Genomic DNA, 23069 nt, shown 5'->3' with positions numbered 1-23069 from the left:
TTTATGGATCACCGGTAACCTAAATGTAAACTGCCGTTTGTTCAAGCAGCAATTCCACTGAGAGGCTTCCGTTTGAATAATGCTACCGATGCTCGTAAAATTGCTCTGCTCCTAACTATGGCTGGTCCACATGCCCCTGAGATCTACAATTCCTTCCAGTACACACAGAATAAGATAAAACAAAGTTTGATGTCATTCTTGCAAAATTTGATAGCCATTGTAAAATACAAACTAATTAAATGTTTGAGCGTTTTATTTTGAACAAGAGATTGCAAAATAAGGGTGAATCGATTAACTGCTTTGTTACTGATCTGAGACTGCTAGCACAATCTTGTAACTTCACCGTACTGATAGATTCCATGATTAGACACCAAATAGTCTTTGGCACAAATGATGAAAAACTTAGAGAAGGATTACTTAGGCAAAAGGATCTAACTCTAGAAATCGCGATTGAAATGTGTCGTGTTCATCAGCAATCAAAAAAATCAATACCAAGAGTATTATCTCTGTGAAAAGGGCGCGCAGATTCACCACGAGGTAGAGTGTGTTAAGGCAGTGTCGCAGATGAAGAAGATGCACCTTTCAGTGGCAGCCATCTTATACGTGCGCATTCTAACCCTGCACATGCGCACTTTGCAAAAAGATGCGAGACGGACGAAAGCCGATCTGAGCATGCGTGAAGAAGTGTCATGCGTGATGACGTCAATGTAATGACGTCTTCAAGATGTGGAACCTCCCACTTTCAAGAAAAATGCCCAGCCAGAGGAAATCAATACTCACAATGTGGCAAATTAAACTATTTTTCTGCGCAGTGCAGATCTTCGCTCGCATTTAAATCTGCAAAGTCCAATACAAGTCAGATTAATGTACGAAGTGTTGAATCTGAGGAAGAAGATTTTGTACAGAATTTTTCAACAGATACAAATGGTTACTCTCTGGAAAACACATTGGGCCGTATTCTCCCGCACTTGGCATGATGGCCCGACGCCAGCGCCAAGAACGGCGCGAACCACTCCCACGTCGGGCCACCCGGAAGTTGGGGAATCCTCCGCACTTCCGGGGGCTAGGCCGGCCCCCGAGGGGTTGGCGCCATGCCAACCGGTGCCGAAGGGCCGCCGTAGTCCTGCGCATGCACAGAACCGCCGCCGTGTTCCTGCGCATGCGCAGCGGGGTTCTTCTCTGCGCCGGCCATGGCGGAGCCCTACAGAGGCCGGCGCGGAGGGAAAGAGTGCCGCCACGATACAGGTCCGCCCGCAGATTGGTGGGCCCCGATCGCAGTCTAGGCCACCGTGGCGCCCCCCCCGGGCCCGGATCCACCCGCCTGAGGACCCCGCTATATGGCCGACAAGCCAGGTCCCGCCGTGATGGACCTTGTCCGTTTCATGCCGGCGGGACTGGCCAAAAACGGGCAGCCGCTCGTCCCATTGGGGCCCGGAAAATTGCCGGGGGGGCCGCTGCCAAAGCCCCCGACTGGTGCGGCGTAAACCCCACCCCCGCCCGAAAACCGGCGCCGGAGAATACGGCAGCCGGCGTTGGAGTGGCGGGGCGGGATTCACGCCGCCCCCCCCCGGGGATTCTCCGACGCGGCGGGGGTTCGGAGAATCCCGCCATTTATAGGAATCATAGAAAAATTTGATAACACCACTGAAGTAACATCACCGCTTAAATTAATAAACTCCATGAATTCAGATCAGAATGGAACACTGTCTTAAAAGTAAACGACTGTCCAATTAAATTCAAGTTGGATACAGGCACTTCTGCCTATTTGCTTACAAAGCTTGATCTCACAAAGCTGAAGCAAAGCCCTAAAATACTTCCAGCAGCCTGTAGATTAAAAGACTACAATGGCAATTCAATCTCATCTATTGGATCATGGCTATTTGATAGTTTCCAACAATGATATTGAAACTTCACCAAGATTCAAGATTGTCAAGTCAGATAAATCAGCCCTCTTAGGTGAACAAGCTTGCAAGGAGTTACACCTAATACAGCAAATTTATACTGCAACTTCATCTCAACCCTTACCGCATGATGATATCCAAGGTATACTAAACCAATATCCAGACGTCTTTGAAGGCATGGGTACTCTTCCATTCAGGTCCAAAATCCTGTTAAGGACAGATGCCAAACCTGTGGTACATCCTCCGACGAGAATTCCTGCTCCACTCAGAGAAAGATTAAAACTTGAATTAGAAAGGCTACAACAACAAGGAATAATTTCAAGAGTCACTGAACCAACTGACTGGGTCAGTTTGATTGTTTGCGTGAAGAAATCTTTACGGATATGTATAGACCCCAAGGATCTCAACAAGAATATCATGAGGGAACACTATCCCATTCCCAAACGAGAGGAGATCACTCGCGAGATGGCTAATGCACGGATCTTCACCAAATTAGATGCATCGCAAGGTTCCTGGCAAATGCAATTGGATGTATCAAGTGGAAAGGTATGCACCTTCAACACACCTTTTGGCAGATTTTGCTTTTAACAGAATGCCTTTCGGAATAATGTCTGCATCTGAAATCTTCCACCACATTATGGAACAGATGATTGAGGGCATAGAAGGTGATCGTGTCTACGTTGACAACATTATCATATAGTCATCAACAAAGGAAGAACATCTTTCAAGACTGAAAAAAGTTTTTCAACGCATACACAAGTGTGGTCTAAAGCTGAACCAATCCAAGTGTAGTTTTGGCACTTCCACGCTCAAGTTCCTTGGAGACCAGGGGCAAAATTCTCCCGAAACGGCACGATGTCCACCGACTGGCGCCCAAAACGGTGCCAATCAGACAGGCATCGCGCCGCCCCAAAGGTGCGGAATGCTCCGCACCTTTGGGGGCCGAGCCCCAACATTGAGGGGCTAGGCCGACGCCGGAGGAATTTCCGCCCCGCCAGCTGGCGGAAACGGCCTTTGTTGCCCTGCCAGCTGGCGCGGAAATGACATCTCGGGGCGGCACATGCGCGGGAGCGTCAGCGGCCGCTGACAGTTTCCCGCGCATGCGCAGTGGAGGGAGTGGAGACCGTGGCGGAGGCGGAAGGGAAAGAGTGCCCCCATGCCACAGGCCCGCCCGCGGATCGGTGGCCCCCGATCGCGGGCCAGGCCACCGTGGGGGCACCCCCCGGGGCCAGATCGCCCCGCGCCCCCCCCCAGGACCCCGGAGCCCGCCCACGCCGCCTTGTCCCGCCGTTCAAAAGGTGGTTTAATCCACGCCGGCGGGACAGGCAATTTATCGGCGGGACTTCGGCCCATCCGGGCCGGAGAATCCAGCGGGGGGGCCCGCCAACCGGCGCAGCCCGATTCCCGCCCCCGCCGAATATCCGGTGCCGGAGACTTCGGCAACCGGCGGGGGCGGGATTCACGGTGGCCAACGGCCATTCTCCGACCCGCTGGGGGGTCGGAGAATGACGCCCCAGATTTCTGAACATGGTGTGCGACCTGACACTGACAAGATTGCAGCCATTCAGGGAATGAAAGTCCCAGAGGACAAAAATGCAGCACTACGTTTTCTAAGTATTGTAAATTTTTTAGGCAAAGTTATACCTAACCAGAACAACAGCTCTTAGAAATTTGATCAAAAAGTCAACCACATTCGAATGGACAACTGGCCATCAAAAAGAATGGCTTGATTTAAAAGCACAACTAACAACTGCACCTCTTCTAGCATTTTTCAATCCGACCAGAGAGACAAATATTTTGACTGATGCGAATCAGGACAAAATAGGGGCAGTACTGTTTCAAAAAGGTGACAGCTCATCTTGTGTACCGGTTGCATATGCATCCAAAGCAAATGACACCAACAGAATGTCGATATACTCAGATTGAAAAGAGTGTCTTGGACTCCTAACCGGCATATTAAAGATACATGACTATGTCTATGGACTCCCCACTTTCACTGTAGAAACGGATCACAGACCGTTGGTGCATATAATACAGAAGGATCTCAACGACATGACTCCGCAACTCCAGAGACTTTTGATGAAGCTCAGAAGATACAACTTCAACCTCACCTATAAATTCTCCCCATGTCTGCGTGAGTTTCCTCCGGGTGCTCTGGTTTCCTCCCACAGTGCAGGTTAGGTGGATTGGCCATGATAAATTGCCCTTAGTGACCAAAACGATTGGGAGGGGTTATTGGGTTGCGGGGATGGGGTGGAAGTGAGGGCTTAAGTGGGTCGGTGCAGACTCGATGGGCCGAATGGCCTCCTTCGGCACTGTATGTTCTATATACCTGGGAAAGACCTGATAATAGCAGATGCGTTATCATGATTCATCACTTCAGAAAGTGAACCTTTTTAGTTCATACAGCTTGTAGAATCTCAAGTACAGCTGTGTGCAGAAGATTTTCCAGCCTTGGATCAAAAGATCAACCTCATCGAGACGAGACAAAGAAGGACGCAATGCTGCAACGCGTCATTTACCATATCAACAATGGGTGGCCGAATGGGCATTGTTCTCAATACAGAAATGTTCAGGACGATTTGACAATCGTGGATGGATTGTTGCTTCAACTCGACCGGATAGTCCTACCACTGTCTCTCCGACCAATGATTCTCACCCAAATTCATGAAGGTCACCTCGGCATTGAAAAGTGCAAGCGAAGGATAAGACACGCAGTATAATGGCCAGGTATTAATCGAGACATCACTGACGTGGTACTTGGATGTGAGACGTGTCAGATGTTTCAACCCGCGCAAAGCAAGGAGAAACTACAGCAACATGCCTTAGAAACATCTCCATGGGTCAAAGTTGGTATAGACCTATTTCACTGCATTGGTCATGATTAGGTTCTGATAATCGACTATGACTCGAATTATCCGGAGGTCATGAGGTTACCAGATCTAACATCCAAATCTGTCACCAAGGAAAGTAAAGAAACTTATGCCAGACATGGAATACCTACCACTGTCATGTCAGACAATGGGCCCGTGTTTCGACAGCAATGACTGGGCCGAGTTATCACGACTTTACAACTTTGCTCATATAACGTCAAGTCTACAATACCCGTAGTCGAACGGGGAAGTAGAAAAAGGAGTGCATATAATTAAACAACTTATGAACAAAGCTTTGGATTCGTTGTCAGACATCAATCTTGCGCTACTATCCTACAGAGCAACTCCTCTTTCAACTGGACTATCACCTGCACAGATGCTAATGAATAGAGATTTGGGAACAACATTACCATCAATACCTCTTCCAAATCCAGATCATCTGCCTGTGATACAGAAAATGAAACAGCAGCAGAGAATGTACTATGATCAGCATACTACCACTCTGAACTCATTGCTTCCAGATGATACCGTCAGGATCAAGATACCTGATGGAGGTTGGTTTGCTCCTGCCAGAATCATCAGACAAGCAGTACCACGTTCGTACATAGTTCAGACAGATGAAGGAAACATACTTCGAAGAAATCGTCGAGCACTTCAAATAATTAAGCTACACAACTACATCTTTCCAGACTTACAACTTCATGAGAGTATTTTTCGTGATACTCCAACCAACGCTCAAGTTTGTGATGACACGCAAAGAGCTGTAAAAATTTCAACATCACCTCCTCGTGCATTAAGAAGATCCACGAGAAGAAGAAGAAAACCTGATAGACTGAATTTGTAAATAGTTTACAGTGAACTTTGTGATCGTTACTCATTTTGCTATGTTTTGTTATAATATTCTACAATTTTCCTTTTGTTACACATCAGAAAGAAATTTAAAAACAAAAGGGGGATGTAGTGATATGTATATATGTAGACGAGCAAAGGGTTAATTATTACATCTCAGTATAACACAACTACTAGAGGGCACCACTAGTTCCCACTATAAATATAAGAACTCAGGGGATCTTGGGTGTTCTTCTAGACAGTAGAGTGTAAGAGAGATACTCACAGCATAGTTAAGAATAGATAGAAGCAGCACATATAGTTTAAATTAGTTATTACTTAAATATAGATTACTTGATTACTAGTTATAGTTCTGCAGAGTGTGCAAACTCAATATTAATCAATCGTTATTCAATAAATCAGTTTTGCTTTAAGTTAGAGATTGGTGGTTTATTTATAATCACGCCATCAGACCATTCTGGACTGCGAAGCAAAGAGTAACGATATATTACTAAAGAGTAATATAATAACACCTACCATTGGGAACATCTTCCCCGCATCTACCCTGTCTAGTCCTGTTAGAATTTTATACGTCTCTATGAGATTCCCTCTCATCCTTCTGAACTCCAGAGAATACAATCCTAACCGATTCAATCTCTCCTCATACGTCAGTGTTGGGACTTCCTTGGCTCTACTCGTGTTCCATTCTATAACCCCTGTTGTTCTGCTTGTGCTTTTTCTCTCAACCCCCTTTTCTTTCTTCTGGCTCTAACTGTAGTTCCCTTACCACTGGCTGGTGAATGTTGTACTGTTTCTGACTGGCCTTGATAAATTTCCTAGCCACTTCCACCTTTGGCATAGTGCTTGTTTTCTTTCTTGAATTTAATGCAGCTCGGCTGCTTCTCCTTCAGATCAGGGTCATACACTTTTAACACGTTTTCTACTTGCTGCTGCTTTTGGTTGAGTTTATCCAACTCTTTTTCTCTTCGCTGTTAGCTCTCCTTCTGCTGTGGCTTGACTTACTTTCGGAGTGATTACAGCTCTATTGTTTATTTGCCAAAACTTCCAAGGAACGGTACAAAGGGATGGAATACAACTGAGTCTCCAGTTGTACAACAGTCCACAACTGTCGACTACTACAGCTCTTCAATTAACCCTTTAAGGTGTTTTGTTGTCCACTTCCTGGATGTTCTCTGTACCCTTTCATGCCCCCCCAACCCCCACTCCAGGCTTGAGGTGGACCATTACTCTACCCTCTCTGGGGTTTCTTTTACTGATTATTCTGAGTCCGGCCTTTCTTAGTTGCCTCTTGCTTGAGGACTTATTACCTCCTTTGAGCTCCACCGTTGCCCACGGAGTCCATTTTTGAAGTTACTCTCTATCCGGGGTTCTTCTCTGACTTTCCTATCCCTTGTCCTTTGTTTCTTCTGGTGATTGTTGCATTAATATTGTACAACTTTAAATGCATTGCCGCTTTAAGACTGTCAAGACCTTTTTCATTTGCTCACAGCTGCTGTTCCTCTCTCTGTCTGTGCTTTCCCATGCTTCAGTAGTTTTGGCGGGAACCTGTAGCTCCTCTGATGAACACCCTTCTAAATTGTTTCACTTTTCTTGAAAAATCTCGCTCCACGATTTCCACAGCTCTTCTAAGCCTCTCAGCTACCAAATACAGTCAGTTTTTTCCCGATGTGCAGTTTGTTTTGTCAGTTTCACCAATGGATTCAGTACTCAAAATGCACAGGACTGTATTTAAAACTTTTTTTTCTTATTTCTGAACAGTTGAAGGTCTCGCTCCCAAAAACCTCACACCCTCATCGCCTGCAGTCCACATGTGTAGGGCTCACTTCCCGGACCCCCTCACCACCACAGGCTCTGCTCAGATGGGGAGCCTAGAGCTTCAGCCTCTTCACTTTCCCATGCTTTTGAGACAGGTTCTGCAGTTCCTTGTGACATTTATTTCTTTTTTACTTTTGACACCGCTCCCTGGGCTCTCTCTTTGTTTTTCCCTTTTAACTTCAGTTCCCTTTTTCTTAAACTCGAGAACACAGCTCTTGCATCAGAGGGTTATTTTCTCTTTGTTTTCTTGTTTTCTGTATTGTCCCAAACGTCTGACAATCCTAACCGATTCTGGTTTGCTCTGTGTCTATTCCTCAGGGTCTGACACTATCTATTCATCCAATAGACATTCGAGTGAGCCTTTCTTTCCTTCAAACTTCAACTTAACCGAATACTCACAGGTTGGCTGTGGCCCTGTGATCGGTGTTATCCTCGTCGTCAATGTGGTGGCTTGGCAGCGACGAGGCAGAGGCTCTTCATGTGAGCAAAGGAGTGTATTAATAACAAGGAACAATGGTGGCGACTATGGGTGATTCCTGATTCCTTTTTGTCATTTGTTTGTGTTAACATGCGGGCCAAAGTCTGGGGTTTGGTGGGAGGATGGGATCATTGTTATTGATATGGGGATTGACATTACATTCGTTACTGATTATTGTTTATTGTTGGGTGTAAATTTGGGAGAAAGTGTGAAAAAGGAGGAGAATTAAAAAATATATATTTTTTAAAAAACAAGGAACAATGGCACAGAGGCCACTGGCCTCGCTGCCCGGGAGCAGCACAGAGCCTTTACATTTTTACTACATGGCTCCCCGATGTATTCCGCCCTGGAGGACACTCCACCCTCTGGGGTGATCACCCATTCTTAGTCCCAATTGGTCCCCAGGGTAAGGTGAACCTCCTCTGCTGTATTATGTTAAAGAGACAGGCACTTCAATGCACTACAGTCTAACAGAATGGAGGCAAGAAATGCAAGGATACATAACAAAACAGTTGCACCACCACTCAAAGAATCTGCAAAGAGGCCTGGAAAAAAATTGCAAGACTATAAAATGAGCACAGAAAATAGGTAAGAAAATTAATGTGAAGTGGCAGGAAACCATATATATGAAAAAGTCTATGAGGCAGAACTTAATGCCTAATGCTCCAGCACCTCTGCTCAGGAGCATGTAGAGAGGCCATTTAATCAGGCCAGAAGGCATGGGGCAGAGAGCCAGTTTGCCTTTCTGACTTTCCCTGATTACATTAGGGTGGGGAATATTGAGGACAGCCTTTCTGCCCGGATTGCCACTTCAAAACTTTAGATCGGGCACCTTCTTGCTATCGTCAATATTCTACTAGTGGTGGGGGGGTAGGCCCAAGCCACATGGATAGGCCACCCAATAAACGTTGGCGGCCTTCCTGCAGATCAGGAGAGGTGTGGCCCTATGACGGAAACCCTGTGCCCAATGGAGGGCCGCACCGACACTAAAAGCCACCTTGCCAAAGACCCTGTCTGCCCTCACATTGCCCCCCCCCCCCCCCCCCCCCAACCTGACTGGAACCTGCCTGATTGGCCCTGATGAGGTTGCCCCACTTACCTGCCCTCTGAGACGTCCATCTTTGTTCTTGGCACCCGGTACTGTGTCTGAAGAGCTGCTAGCCTCTGACAGCTCTTAGAGGTGAGATTCTTCCCCTAAAGGCTTCAGGAACCCTGGTAGCAGACAGCTTAGTGCCTGATTAGGATTTCATCCTGTTGAGGCTCCCGAAATTGGCCACGGTAGGATAGCCAACAGCTCTCCAACTTGTGAATGTGGTCACTATCACAACCATTAAATTCAGTCCAAGATTGCTGTAAACATAGATTAGTTAAGCCGATGCATGGGGGCGGCCATTTTGTCCACCCCCGACCATGTGCGATCCGTGGGGGCGGCCATTTTGTCCACCCCCGGCCGCGTGCGATTCATGGATGCCGCCATCTTGGATGACAACAATGGACCCCAGCATCGACGGCTCCACGGGGTCCGAAGAAGACGCTGAGACACTACGACCACATCTGGCCTCGGTGACGCTGGATCAAGCACGGCCCCGGACGCTCCAGACGACGACAACAACGGTGCTGATCAATGGACACGAGACACCATGCCTGATCGACTCCGGGAGCACCGAAAGCTTCATCCACCCCGACACGGTAAGACGCTGTTTTTTGACCATCCGTCCCAGTACGCAAAAGATTTCCCTAGCTGCAGGATCCCACTCCGTAGAGATCAAAGGGTTCTGCATAGTGACCCTAACGGTGCAAGGGAGGGAGTTTAAAAACTACAGGCTCTACGTCCTCCCCCAACTCTGCGCGCCCACATTACTGGGATTAGATTTCCAGTGCAACCTGCAGAGCCTAACGTTTCAATTCGGCGGCCCAATACCCCCACTCACTATCTGCCGCCTCGCAACCCTCAAAGTTGAACCGCCATCCTTGTTTGCAAACCTCACCCCGGATTGCAAACCCGTCGCCACCAGGAGCAGACGGTACAGCGCCCAGGACCGGACATTTATCCGGTCCGAAGTCCAGCGGTTGCTGAAGGAAGGCATAATCCAGGCCAGCAATAGTCCCTGGAGAGCACAGGTGGTAGTAGTAAAGACCAGGGAGAAGCAAAGGATGGTCATAGACTATAGCCAGACCATCAACAGGTACACACAGCTAGATGCGTACCCTCTCCCCCGCATATCCGACATGGTCAATCGGATTGCCCAATATAAGGTCTTCTCCACCGTGGACCTCAAGTCCGCCTATCACCAGCTCCCCATCCGCCCAAGTGACCGCAAGTACACAGCCTTCGAGGCAGATGGGCGACTATACCACTTCCTAAGGGTCCCATTTGGCGTCACAAACGGGGTCTCAGTCTTCCAACGGGAGATGGACCGAATGGTTGATCAACACGGGTTACAGGCCACGTTCCCATATCTCGACAACGTAACCATCTGCGGCCACAATCAGCAGGACCACGACGCCAACCTCCAAAAATTCCTCCAGACCGCAAACGCCTTGAACCTCACATACAACGAGGACAAGTGCGTGTTTAGCACAAACCGGCTGGCCATCCTGGGATACGTAGTGCGCAATGGGATAATAGGCCCCGACCCCGAACGCATGCGCCCCCTTATGGAATTTCCCCTTCCCCACTGCTCCAAAGCCCTGAAACGATGCCTGGGTTTTTTTTCATATTACGCCCAGTGGGTCCCCCAGTATGCAGACAAGGCCCGCCCACTAATACAGACTACTACCTTCCCCCTGTCGACAGAGGCTCGCCAGGCCTTCAGCCGCATCAAAGCGGATATCGCAGAGGCCACGATGCGCGCCATCGACGAGTCCCTCCCCTTCCAGGTCGAGAGCGACGCCTCCGATGTAGCTCTAGCGGCCACCCTTAACCAAGCGGGCAGACCCGTGGCCGCCTTCTCCCGAACCCTCCACGCCTCAGAAATCCGCCACTCCTCAGTGGAAAAGGAAGCCCAAGCCATAGTTGAAGCGACATTGGAGGCATTACCTGGCCAGCAGGAGATTCACTCTCCTCACTGACCAATGGTCGGTAGCTTTCATGTTCGATAATGCACAGCGGGGCAAAATTAAAAATGACAAGATCTTCAGGTGGAGGATCGAGCTCTCCACCTTCAACTACGAGATCTTGTACCGACCCGGAAAGCTGAACGAGCCGTCCGATGCCCTGTCCTGCGGCACATGTGCCAACGCACAAATAAACCGTCTCCAAACCCTCCACGAGGACCTCTGCCACCCGGGGGTCACTCGGTTCTACCATTTTATAAAGTCCCACAACCTCCCCTACTCCGTGGAGGAGGGCCGTACTGTCACCAGGAACTGCCACATCTGCGCTGAGTGCAAACCGCATTTTTTCAGGCCAGATAGAGCGCACCTGATCAAGGCTTCCCGCGTCTTTGAACGCCTCAGTCTGGATTTCAAAGGGCCCCTCCCCTCCACCGACCGAAACACATACTTCCTGAACGTGGTGGACGAGTACTCCTGTTTCCCTTTCGCCATCCCCTGCCCCGACATGACAGCGGCCACAGTTATTAAAGCCCTGAGCACTATATTCACACTGTTCGGTTGCCCCGCATATATCCATAGCGACAGGGGGTCCTCCTTCATGCGTGGCGAGCTGCGCCAGTTCCTGCTCAGCAAGGTCATAGCCTCGAGCAGGACGACCAGCTACAACCCCCGGGGCAACGGGCAAGTAGAGAGGGAGAACGGCACGGTCTGGAAGACCGTCCTACTGGCCCTACAGTCCAGAGATCTCCCAGTTTCACGGTGGCAGGAGGTCCTCCCGGACGCTCTCCACTCCATCCGGTCGGTGCTGTGTACCACCACTAACCAAACGCCTCATGAGCGCCTCCTTGTCTTCCCCAGGAAGTCCTCCTCCGGAACGTCGCTGCCGACCTGGCTGGCGGCCCCAGGACCCATCTTGCTCCGGAAACACGTGCGGGCGCACAAGTCGGACCCGTTGGTCGAGAGGGTTCACCTCCACGCGAACCCGCAGTACGCCTACGTGGCGTACCCCGACGGCCGACAGGACACGGTCTCCCTGCGAGACCTGGCGCCCGCCGGCAACATGCACACCCCCCCGACACCGATCACCCCCTCCCTGCCACCGGCGCACCCCGCGACCGCCCCCTTCCCGGGAGGATCGGTCCTCCTCCCATGTCCGACCAGGAGTGAAACTGAAGCAGACACCGAAAAGCTCCCGGAGGCGACAACGCGGGAACAAGCACCTGCACCACCACCGGGGCTGAGGCGATCAACAAGGAAGACCAGACCGCCCGCTTGACTCATGGCATCGGTGTAACACAAGAATGGTGTGGACTTTAACGAGAATGTTCTTTTTTCCTCTTACGAATTTTGTAAATAGTTCACAAACCCTGTACATAGCCCAATGTAGGGCAAAGTGTAGAGCATTGAAAAGACGTGCCAAAAATTTTCTCCTCCCAGGACCAGCCTTGTAAACCCCTACCACCATGCGAAGCACCACCCCGCCAGGTTCATTTTTTAACAAGGGGTGAATGTGGTAGTATGCATTAGGGGTCATGTGGGACTGTGAAGCCGTGATGCTATTGGCTGACAGATCCCAGGTCCTGGTTGGCTGTTGATCCCTAGCTCCGCCCTGAAGGCGGAGTATAAGTACCTGGGCTTCTCCCCGCAGCTCCAGTCTGTTGCTGAACTGCTGGGAACAAGTCACGCTTAATAAAGCCTCATCGACTTCACCTCTATTCGTCTCTCTCGTAAGTCATTGTGCGCTACACCGGGATTGTCCGCAGGCCGGAGAATCGCCGCCAGTCTCGCGCGCGGTCGATGTGGTGCCGGTCGGGGGCCATAGAAAGAGCCCCCCGCGGCGATTCTCCGCCGACAACTGGCCGAGTTCCCTCATGGTTCCACCCGGTGGGAGCACGGACTAGCCGCTGCAAACCCAGTCCGCGGCCGCCCTGGTGGGGGGCAGAGGGATCCGTCACCGGGGTCCTCCAGGATGGCCAGGCTCGCAATCGGGGGGCCACCGATCAGCGGGCGTGCGCGATCTGGGGGGTTACGGGGCTGGCCCGCTGTGTGGGTCCACCTGTGACGGCGGCCCCGTGAATGTGCGGTCCCGTGGCCGGAAGTGCAGGTCCCCGTGTCGGCAGTCGGAGCTGCGAGGACTACTCCGAGGCCCTGCTTGCCCCTTTCAAAACAGAGAATCACTCTGGACTTTCTCCAGGAAAGTCCAGAGTGATTCGCGCCCGTTTTCACACGGTCGGGAGGACATAGCCCCATTATTGGAGAATCCCACCCATTGTACCTGGTGGAATCAGTGTAGATAAGAAAGAGGAAGAGGCCAAGGATAGATTCCAAGAGGAAACTCCAGTGCAGGATTGAGTGAATGTGCTGAATACAATCATACAGGCAATAGTAAATTACGTATGGTCATTCCACGAATGTGGATAATAGGGAGAGGTGGTGGTAGAGAATACAGTGGTTGTTGGAATGTTCAGGCAAACTAAGATTAGCTTTACTGGTCATCACATTGTCTATGATTTGCTCAATTGTACATCACTGATTATGTACATAAGTAATTATGTGGCTATATTGTTCCATCTGTCAAACAGGGAATGTTGGTATACAAGGGTTATGTCATGTCTGCTTCCATCCACAGAGAAGTTAAAACATTTATGGTGAGGTTGGACAATCAATTGTTTGCATGCCAATTCACATATGTGTCTGAAGGCCCCAGTCTCAGTCGAAGCTTTGAATGGAACATGTACGTCAAATGTTATGGTGGTTCTGCCCCTTTAAGATCCCTTGCTGACTCATTCCTTTTGCAATACCGTTGATATTCTGTTCTTCACAATGGTGGCAAAAATCCCTCTTTTATGTTTCTGAAGGGAAAGAGGCCATGGTTGGGGCAGCTGGGGGTAGAGAGCTGCTCCAAAGAAAACAATCCAATTAACAAATATCAAGCAAAGGGATCCTCACTCTAACCTCTCTTGTGTGGTCTTTGGTTGCAAACTAGTGTCCGTCCTGACAGTGAAATATTGTTTAATAAATCTGTTTTGTTTGAGGACAGAGGAGCAATGTATTATTTTTGTAATCGTCATGTGTCATTGTGATTCAGATCACTGCAATATGTTTGAAATGAATGAAAAACTGTTTGTCAAACATTTTCATGTGCTTTAAAGTAGCCCCAAATTTCAACTTTAGTTCCAGCTTAAACTTATGAAAACTTAAACAATGAAAATCCTACAGCCCCATTTGAACAAATCAAGTGTTCAGTAGTGTATCTTTGTTACAGCATTGCTATAGGCCTTATCTGCTCCAAGTATTCTTGCAGTATTATTACTTTAAAGTAATCGGGTGGGATTCTCCCATCTGAAGGCAAAGTGTTGACGCCGTCGTAAAAACTGGAGAGTTTAACAAAGGCGTCATCGGACCGCTATGTGTAGCGATCCTCTGCCGTACAGGGGGCCGGCACGGCACTGGAGCGACCCACGGCGCTCCAGCTGCTGATACCAGCGTCAAATGGGCGCCGCGGGTCTGTGCAGGAACGCTGCGACCGGCGCACATGTGCGCATGCGCACTGCGACCAGCGCGAATGCGCGCATGCGCGGTAGCTCCCTTCTCCGCGCCGGCCCCGACGCAACATGGCGTAGGGCTGCAGGAGCCGGCACGGAGCAAAAGAGGCCCCCACCACGAGAGGCCGGCCTGCCGATCGGTAGGCCCTGATTGCGGGCGAGGCCACGGTGGAGGCCCCCACCAACCCCCCTCCCCACCCCCACCCCCCGCCCCCGGGTCGTACCTGTCTCCCCCCCCCCCCCCTCCCCCCCCCCCCCCAAAACCAGGCCGCCCCAGACAGGATGGATGCCGAGGTCCCGCGAGTAAGACCAGATGTGAACGGCGCCAGCGGGACTCGGCTTTTATTGGCGGCCACTCGGCCAATCCCGGGCAGAGAATCGCCGTGGAGGCCGCGTAGAGCGGCCCCCAACCGGCGCCACGCCGGCGCCAATGGCGGCGATTCGCTGGACCGGCATCATGGCTGCGTCGCGTGAATCACGCACGATCCGCCGATTCTCCGACCCGGCACGGGCTGAGAGAATCCCACCCATCATCTTTTATCACCTGGAATTTCTGCAGTATTTTTCCAGATAATGATCAGCAGAATCCCCAGAGAGATGGCATGAAATGTTCGAAATGACTGTTAATATTGATTTCCAGATTTTTCAAACATTGCTGCCGTTGATCAGGAAACCCTAGTGGAAATTCAGGATCTGTATATTCACATTTTTAAATTTCCACCTGCCATTTTGTTGCTTTCATTGCAGTTCATTCTCCTTTTCCTTGTTTGCGCTTGGCTGCATTGAAGGCGTCAATTATAGCCAACCATTCTATTCTCTTCCACCCCCCCCCCCCCAATTATCCGGATTAGTGGAATGACCATACGTAGTTTACTGTTGCCTGTTTGATTGTATTCAGCACATTCACTTAATCCTGCACTGGAGTTTTCCCTTGGGATCTATCCTTGGCCTTTTTCTCTTTCTTATCTACACTGATCCAATGGTAACGTTGTTCATCAACATAGGGTCTGCCTCCATATGCTGAGGCCCATCTCCACTTTCTGCCACTTGCCTCAACCTGTGTGTTGTCAAATTGCCGTCTTAACGTTGCCACAGATGAATCCAATTTTACTCTGATTGTTTCAGTTACCACCATAAATCTTGTTCCCTTGCCACGGATTCCATCCATTCTTCAGCCACTTACTTTAGCTAAGTCAGATTTATACCACTGTGTGATCCTGGTGGATCTAAAGGTCAGCCCACAACCAATCTATCTGCATGACTACTTTCACCTTTGCAGCATTGCTGCCTTTGCCTCATCCTCACTGCCACCAAAACACTTATCCAAGCTTTGTCACATGGAGACTCGATTTCTCCAGTGAACTGCCTGCTGGTCATTAATCCTTGACTCTCCATAAATTCCAACTGCAGCTCTCTGTATCCTGCCCCACACTAATTCCTGTTCACTCATCACACCCAGACTCTGATCTAAATTGGCCCTAAGTTTGTTTATTTTAAAATCCATACCCAAGCTCTGGTAATGCCATGCCCCACCTTATCTCTGGAAGTTCGCCAGCCTTCCCAGCCTGTTACTGTGTCCCCCGGCTCAACAGTTGATGACAGAGCTCTCCACAACCTTGAGTCCACTTTGAACTTTTCTCCCTCAACCTCTCTGCTTTTCTCTTTCTCAATTAACCTTTGAAAAACCCTCCATTTCAATCCATGTTTCTGTCGCCTATCTTAATTATCATACAATTAATAAACAATTGTTGTTTATTCTTTTATTCCTTCTATCAATTTTTTTCACACCCACACTACCCTTCCCTATCCTCACTCCCAACACCTTCAGACATGTTTGCGTAAAGACACAATATAATTGCAAACTTCCGAATTGTGACATGGATATCTTTTCCTTTTGTCCTTTTTCTGTCCCTTGCTATTTCATTATATATTTAGCTTTTCTATCTTTCTCATTTGTTCCTCTCTTTAAATTTGCCTTTTCACTCTGTTGCTCTTTGCTTCTTTTCTGCCTGCTTCTACATCTTTTTATGAAGGTTCATATCTATTACTCATTACTTATATATTTGTCTTCTCTATTTTCTCCCCTACCTCTGTCTCCCATTTAGCAACATTACGGACATCCATTCAGTTCTGGAAGTGTCAATTTTTGATGAAGACCGGGATCGGTCTGCAGACTTCCTGGGCAAAGTTGCCATACCTTTGCTAAATGTAAGTTTTATCCATCTGACACATTATTCGTTTTTCTTACTTCATAAAATTCCCGACTATATGCCTGTCATTCTTCAAGCAAGATTTGTAGTAATAACGCTAAAATCCGAGCATGCCCAATCCACAGCTATGTTGAATCCCACGATAGTTAATTTTTCTGACAGACTTGGTGCTGGTAATGAACAGATACTTGTCAGAGTTGCCACAGTTGTTTTGGGTTCTCTGTCAGTTTCAGCAGCTGGGGGTCAAAGGTTGCTGGGGGAGTGTATTCATCAGAGACTGAGAGACAGACGGCTGTCATGTCCTTTTCCCACAGATTCAAAATGGTGAACAGAAAGCCTACGTCTTGAAAAACAAGAATCTGACAGGGGCAACAAAGGGGGTCATCTATCTTGAAATGGATGTGATTTATAATGTTGTAAGTCCTAACTTTGTCTTTTCATCTTGCCTAACATGTTCTTTTTAGTCAAGTATAACTCTTTTTAGTAATTCTGTGTGAGATTCTATGTTACATAAAACATCGTTTTTCTGTAGAGCGCTGGTGTAAATGTGCTGCAATAGTTTTCACAGTCATAAGATTACCATGGGAAATATTTTACACTGTGAATGAAACATTTTTTGTTGTTTGTGATACCGTGCAGATAAGAGCAGGCATCAGAACAATCACTCCCAAAGAACAAAAATACATTGAAGAAGAGCAGAAAATCTCAAAAGAGGTACTTCTTTTAAACACAATAAAATAGTCCTTTGAATATTTTCACAATAATCATTGAAGACATGTTCTAAGAGCAATCTCAATTACCCAATCTGACAATGGAACTGTTCATGTGAGCCTCTACCTTTCATGTCAGTATTACCTGATCAGTGGAGACGTACAACGGATTGCATAACTATTTGGCCCTGGCTTATACTCATTCAATTAAATAAATCAATACATGCATGTTTACTATTAAATGCCTGAAAGATTTAACATTGGCATTTGCACTTTTTAGCCCAATTCTACTAATACACCAGAAGAAACTCTCAACTGTTTAGCTTGGGCATTATTCAGAAGAAACATAAATTTATAGTCATGTTGTCATGTGCATTTCTGTCTGGTGTAGTGCCAGGCAGTTGAAATTTTCAGTCTTTATATTGCTGTATTCTTCACTTGCATTTTGGCACCGTCTCACAATTGGGTGTGTGAACCTATCATGGTAAGCTTATTTAAAGTAGAAAATTCTAAAAGTATAGTTGTAGCTTTTTTCCTCAATGTTAGGTTGCAGAAGGAGAGCGAGCTCTAAATTATGTTCAGCAAAGTAAAATACTCCAGAAACTGGAAATCTCAAGTAAAAACAGAAAATGCTGGAAATCTTCAAAATCTCAGGAGCACTTGTGGAAAGAAACTAACAGAAGGCATTTAATCTAGGAAAAGGCATCTCGCTGGCTGGTTGGTGAGCCAGTGGGAATCCCATGTCACCTTCTTTGGTAGGACCACTGTAATCAAGCACGCAAAAGGCTAGTGGTGGGTTTTCCCATGGGCCAAGGAGCCTGGGGTGGGAATCCCAACCCCTGAGTGATGCTGGCCAATCAGAGACCAGAGGTTCTGCATTGAAGACAGCACCACTGGGAGCAGTGGTACCTGCCAGCAATGAACCCACCAGAGGCTCAGTCTCAGCGAGGTGCCCATGCCGCAGGCCACTGAGTGTGGGGTGGGAGTAGCAGGGAGAACTTGGGGACGACAGAGGGGTTGGAAGAAAAAGCATTGAAGTAGAACTAACAGGCTAGTTCTACAAATGAACAAACACAGATTTGATGGTCAAAAAGGCCTCCTTGTGCGCTGAACTCTTTTATGATTCTATGATTCAAACATAGGGCAGCACGGTGGCACAGTGGGTTAGCCCTGCTGCCTCACGGCGCCGAGGTCCTAGGTTCGATCCCGGTTCTGAGTCACTGCATGTGTGGAGTTTGCCTCCACAACGCAAAGATGTGCAGGATAGGTGGATTGGCCATGCTAAGTTGTCCCTTAATTGGAAAAATGAATTGGGTACTCTGCATTTATATAAAAATGATTCCTAAACATAGAGGGCAGGATTCTGTCAGCTCTTGGCCGGGCCGGAGAATCCCCGCGAATGGCGCGAATCGCGCCACGCCGCCCCGACGCCGGCCCCCCCCGCCGATTCTCAGCCCGGGATGGGCCGAGCGGCTGTCGTAAAACCCCGAGTCCCGCCGGCGTCGTCCACACCGGCTCTCAGCCGGCGGGAACTCGGCCCCGGGGGGGCCTCCTTTCTTCCGCGCCAGCCCCTGTAGCCCTGCGCCATGTTGCGTCGGGGGGGGCGTGAACCGCTCCAGTGCCATGTTGGCCCCCTGTAGGGGCCAGAATTGCTGATTCTGAGACTGTGTTGACGTCGTCGAGAAACGAGACGGCGTTTCCGACGGCGTCAACATTCGGGAGCACAGAATCCCACCCCGAATTCTATTGGATTGATCCCATTCCCTATTGATATTTGTGCTGATTTGAATGGTGTATATTTTTCTGTGTGATTAACTCGATTAAACTCTGTACTTTAAAATTTAATATTTGTACAAAACAATTGATATTGAACAAGTTCCTAGCATAGCTATTTCACATTTTACACCTATTTTCCCCTTAACATGAGGTTTTAGCTAAGTGTGGCAGATTTGACTATTTAAAGGATAGCTGTATGGTTTTTGATCCCCATAGAGGTTGATAACCTTTCAAATGATATTTGACATCTCAGTGAGCAACATAGAAGATATTGCATGACAATATTCAAGTTTTAAGACTTCTACTGTAACAAATAAACTAAAAGCAATCATAACTAAACACTACCTAGTATGTAACACATATCAAAAACAACAGAAAAGGTAGACGTTATTAATATTTTAATGTGACTAACCCCACACTGCACACATAGGCTGAAACTTTACCGCCATTCCCACATGCATGATCTTCTCGCCACGCCAATGGCAACTTTCCACTGTGGGTTCCCCACAGGCATTACAGCATGCCCGCCACAGGATTACAGTCTTGAGAGGGAACAGTAAAGTATCATTCCCAACTTCCAATGGATTCATGGCTCCCTTTTTCACTGAGTTGTAATGATGAGGGACAGTTAAAACGTGCTTACCTCAGTTTTTGGAGAATTTCCAAACCAACTACAAGCAGTAAGGTCTCCTCCATCAATTTCTCCTCCCAGTCTCGGCAGGGTAAGTCTTCTAGAGTCTTTAAATAGAATGCACCTATTTGCCCAGAGACCATTTTCCCTTCCATGTTCTGTGTGGTAGCTTGTAGAGGATCCACAGCCGATCCGACCAACTGCACCCATTTGTCCCTGTGAGATCTCTATCACTTACAGCCTATAAACTTGGAGACAGAAAGTCTGTCCACAGTCAGCCCAGTTGGTTGCAGATGTGAAATCCAGCACAGTCATTTCAATAGCCTCTAACCTGGACCCCATGGTGATCCAGTCACACGACCTGTTATCAGGCAGAACTTTGATTGTGAGATTCTCTTCATTCCTCCATTCTAGCTGAATTAAAGAGTCAGTCTAAAATATACTTGTTATATCCTGCCTGCTTACCACTGGCTGGGGACTAATGGCAATCAACAATCCTTTGGGAGTATGGCTTCCCCAATGAGGGAGGCGGAGAAATCATTAGCAGGTCCCTGCATAAATAAAACTGGCCAGTAAGGAACCAGCTAGAGAGGAGTGAGCAGCAAGGGAGTTACTGCTGCTGTTGTGTATATATATATGTTATTGTAAATAAATGTTATTTCTTTCTATTCTACAACTCGTGCTGGACTCTTCGTGGCCCTAACAAAAATAATCAACTTGCAATATAACATATTTGTAACAATATAGAAACCAACAGTCCAGTGGATCATCAGCAGTAAGTAAAGCTAATGGGATCCTAGGATGATAAAAACAGAAAATGCAGGAATTACTCAGCTGGCCAGTTTTGATGAAAGGTTAGTGACCAGAAGTGTTAACTCCATCACCGAGACTTCTTGGCCCCACCACTGTAAGTTTTCCCATGGCGGATGCAGTGATCCAATCCAAATCCCTGTTGACTTTGGCAGGACCACAAGACCCCGCCAGCAGGAGGGGATGAAAATTCTGCCCTCACAGATACTACCCAACCTGCTGAGAGTTCCCTACATTTTTGCTTTTTATTTCTAGCATTTGTAGTATTTTGTTAAGACTCTGAGGATAGCCAGTGCAAACAGAACACAAATTGATGGAGACAATAATTCATTGGTATAGCCACAACTGAAGTATCTTATATAATTTTAGTTGTCATGTTAAAACAACGTTTCGGAGACAATGCAGAAAAGATATGTGAACAATGAGATTAGGATGGGAGTTACTTACCATGAGGGGGAATATTGATCAGCTGTTCAAAATCTTTAAGGGATAAGTCAAAGCTTCAAAGTATATTTGAATGTGTCACAGGTCTAAAACCAGGGACATGGGCAGAAGCTTGGATGTGGAAAGGTGTACAAACAGTTTAGATTTAACCACTTTATGCAGAGGATGGAGAACACAGGGATCAGTCTATCTAAAGAGAATTAAAATTGGAAAGTTAGTAGATTGGACAGATAGCGAGCAAAAACATTTTTAGTGCAGAGAAATCTTTGCCGATATATTTTTTGGATGAAGAACTAGTTGTAAAACTTGTAACAAGTAGAGGAAATCTGGTCTACAATTTTTTTTTAAATAGGAAAGCAATTTGATAAAGGTATTAAAGAACGCATGTGGGATTTCTGGCATTCTATTTGATCTTGAGTTCAGCTTACAACCCCATTTTCTCTCCATCACCAACAATGCCTACTTTTCAGCTCAGTAAATGCACCCCTACCTCGGCTCAGCTGCTGCTGAAACCCTCAAAAATGCTTTAATTAACTCCAAACTCAATTATTCTAATATCCTCCTGGCCAGCTTATCAGCTTCTATTCTCTGCAAACCTCAACTCACCCAAAACTCTGTTGCCCAAATTCTAACTCGCATGAGTCCTATTTACCTATAACCTCTACGCTTGTTGACCTGCATTGGTTCCCAATACAGCAATAATCCAGATTTAAACATCACGGGCAAGATTCTCTGTCCTGAGAGTAAGCGTTGACGCTGGGGCAGTTTTCATGGACTTCCACAACTGCAAAACTGGCGCCACACCTGGACCGATTCAGGGGCTAGCACCGATGCCACGTGGAATGCAATTGATTCCAATGAGAAACTGTGTGGGATTCGGCAGGTCCGTGATTGACACTCGGGAAGCTGACAAGCTTCAGCCGCATATACGCAGTTCACTCCCTACACACACTCATCCCAGCCAATAAGATGTAAGGTGGCACTGGTTGTGCTGGAGAAGCCCATCCCGCTGATAGGTCGGCTGGGGCCAGAGGGTACCTAGGAGGGTGGCCTGGGGGGTCACCCATACGACCTGTGGCCCTACGTTCACAGTGGGAGGTCAGCAGCGTGCATAGCTGCATGGCTGCCTGGCAGGCCGCAGCAATGTGCTCCATGCCCGTCCACCCCGACCCCACAGCCACAGTCACTCCTTTCCCCCCTCCCCACTCTCCCTGGCCCTGGCAGAAGCCCCCCAGCCAGTGGAATGACTGCCAGCAAGCTATAACGATGTCGGACACTTTCCATCCCCCCCCTCTCTCTCCCTCAGAAGCCAGAGCGACTGTTTCACAATTTTTAAAAGCAAAAGCAAACCTCGCCATCAGGAATTCGCCCCAGAGGAGAATCACGGAGGCGCCGGAGAATTCCGGGTCAGGCCAATGGTATTTACTGTACATGCGTTCTGGAATGCATTGGCGCTGCTGTCAAGGCAACAGAGAATTGCGATTTGGCGTGAAACAGGCGCGTGCCATGATTTCGGGGTCAAAACCGATTCTCTGCCCAATCGCGTTTCCCGATTCCACCATCAGCCGACGGAGAATCCTGCCCCACATCGTTGGGTTCAAACCCTTCATAACATTACCCTCTCTGTATCTTTGAAACTTCTGCCAGCCCTACAAAAGGTGAGATCTCTGCATCCTTCCAGTAATGTGCATTCCCAATTTTCAGCACTGGTGACTGTGCCTTTTGCTGCCTAGGCCCGAAGCTCTAGAATTCCCTCAGCTAAACCTCTCCAATTCTCTAACTCCCAACTTTGAGCAAATGCTTGGTCAGCTGTCCTAATATCTCCTCATGTGACTTGGTGTCCAATAATGGCTGGTAATGCTCCTGCCAAACACAGCGGAATGTTTTACGACATTAATGGTTCTATATAAATGTAAGTTGTTGTTGATCGTAGGATTTATAAATGCAGCTTGAAGAAAAAGAGTGAAGTT

At 48.0% G+C, this 23069-nt stretch overlaps 1 protein-coding gene across 5 annotated transcripts in view; it reads left to right on the top strand.

Annotated features, from left to right (window-relative positions):
- The window catches only part of mctp1a (multiple C2 domains, transmembrane 1a), a 1185582-nt gene that overhangs the window by 747966 nt on the left and 414547 nt on the right, over nucleotides 1-23069 (top strand). For all 5 annotated transcript variants that reach the window (XM_072516301.1, XM_072516303.1, XM_072516302.1 and 2 more), the window contains 3 exons: nucleotides 16624-16726; nucleotides 17043-17144; nucleotides 17368-17442. In XM_072516301.1, coding sequence (XP_072372402.1) covers nucleotides 16624-16726; nucleotides 17043-17144; nucleotides 17368-17442 — 280 coding nt within the window. The remainder of the gene's footprint in view (nucleotides 1-16623; nucleotides 16727-17042; nucleotides 17145-17367; nucleotides 17443-23069) is intronic.

The sequence above is a fragment of the Scyliorhinus torazame genome, chromosome 9 (genome assembly GCF_047496885.1).
Source record: "Scyliorhinus torazame isolate Kashiwa2021f chromosome 9, sScyTor2.1, whole genome shotgun sequence".
In the NCBI taxonomy this organism is placed as follows: domain Eukaryota; kingdom Metazoa; phylum Chordata; class Chondrichthyes; order Carcharhiniformes; family Scyliorhinidae; genus Scyliorhinus; species Scyliorhinus torazame.
This window is presented reverse-complemented; position numbering and strand designations above follow the sequence as displayed.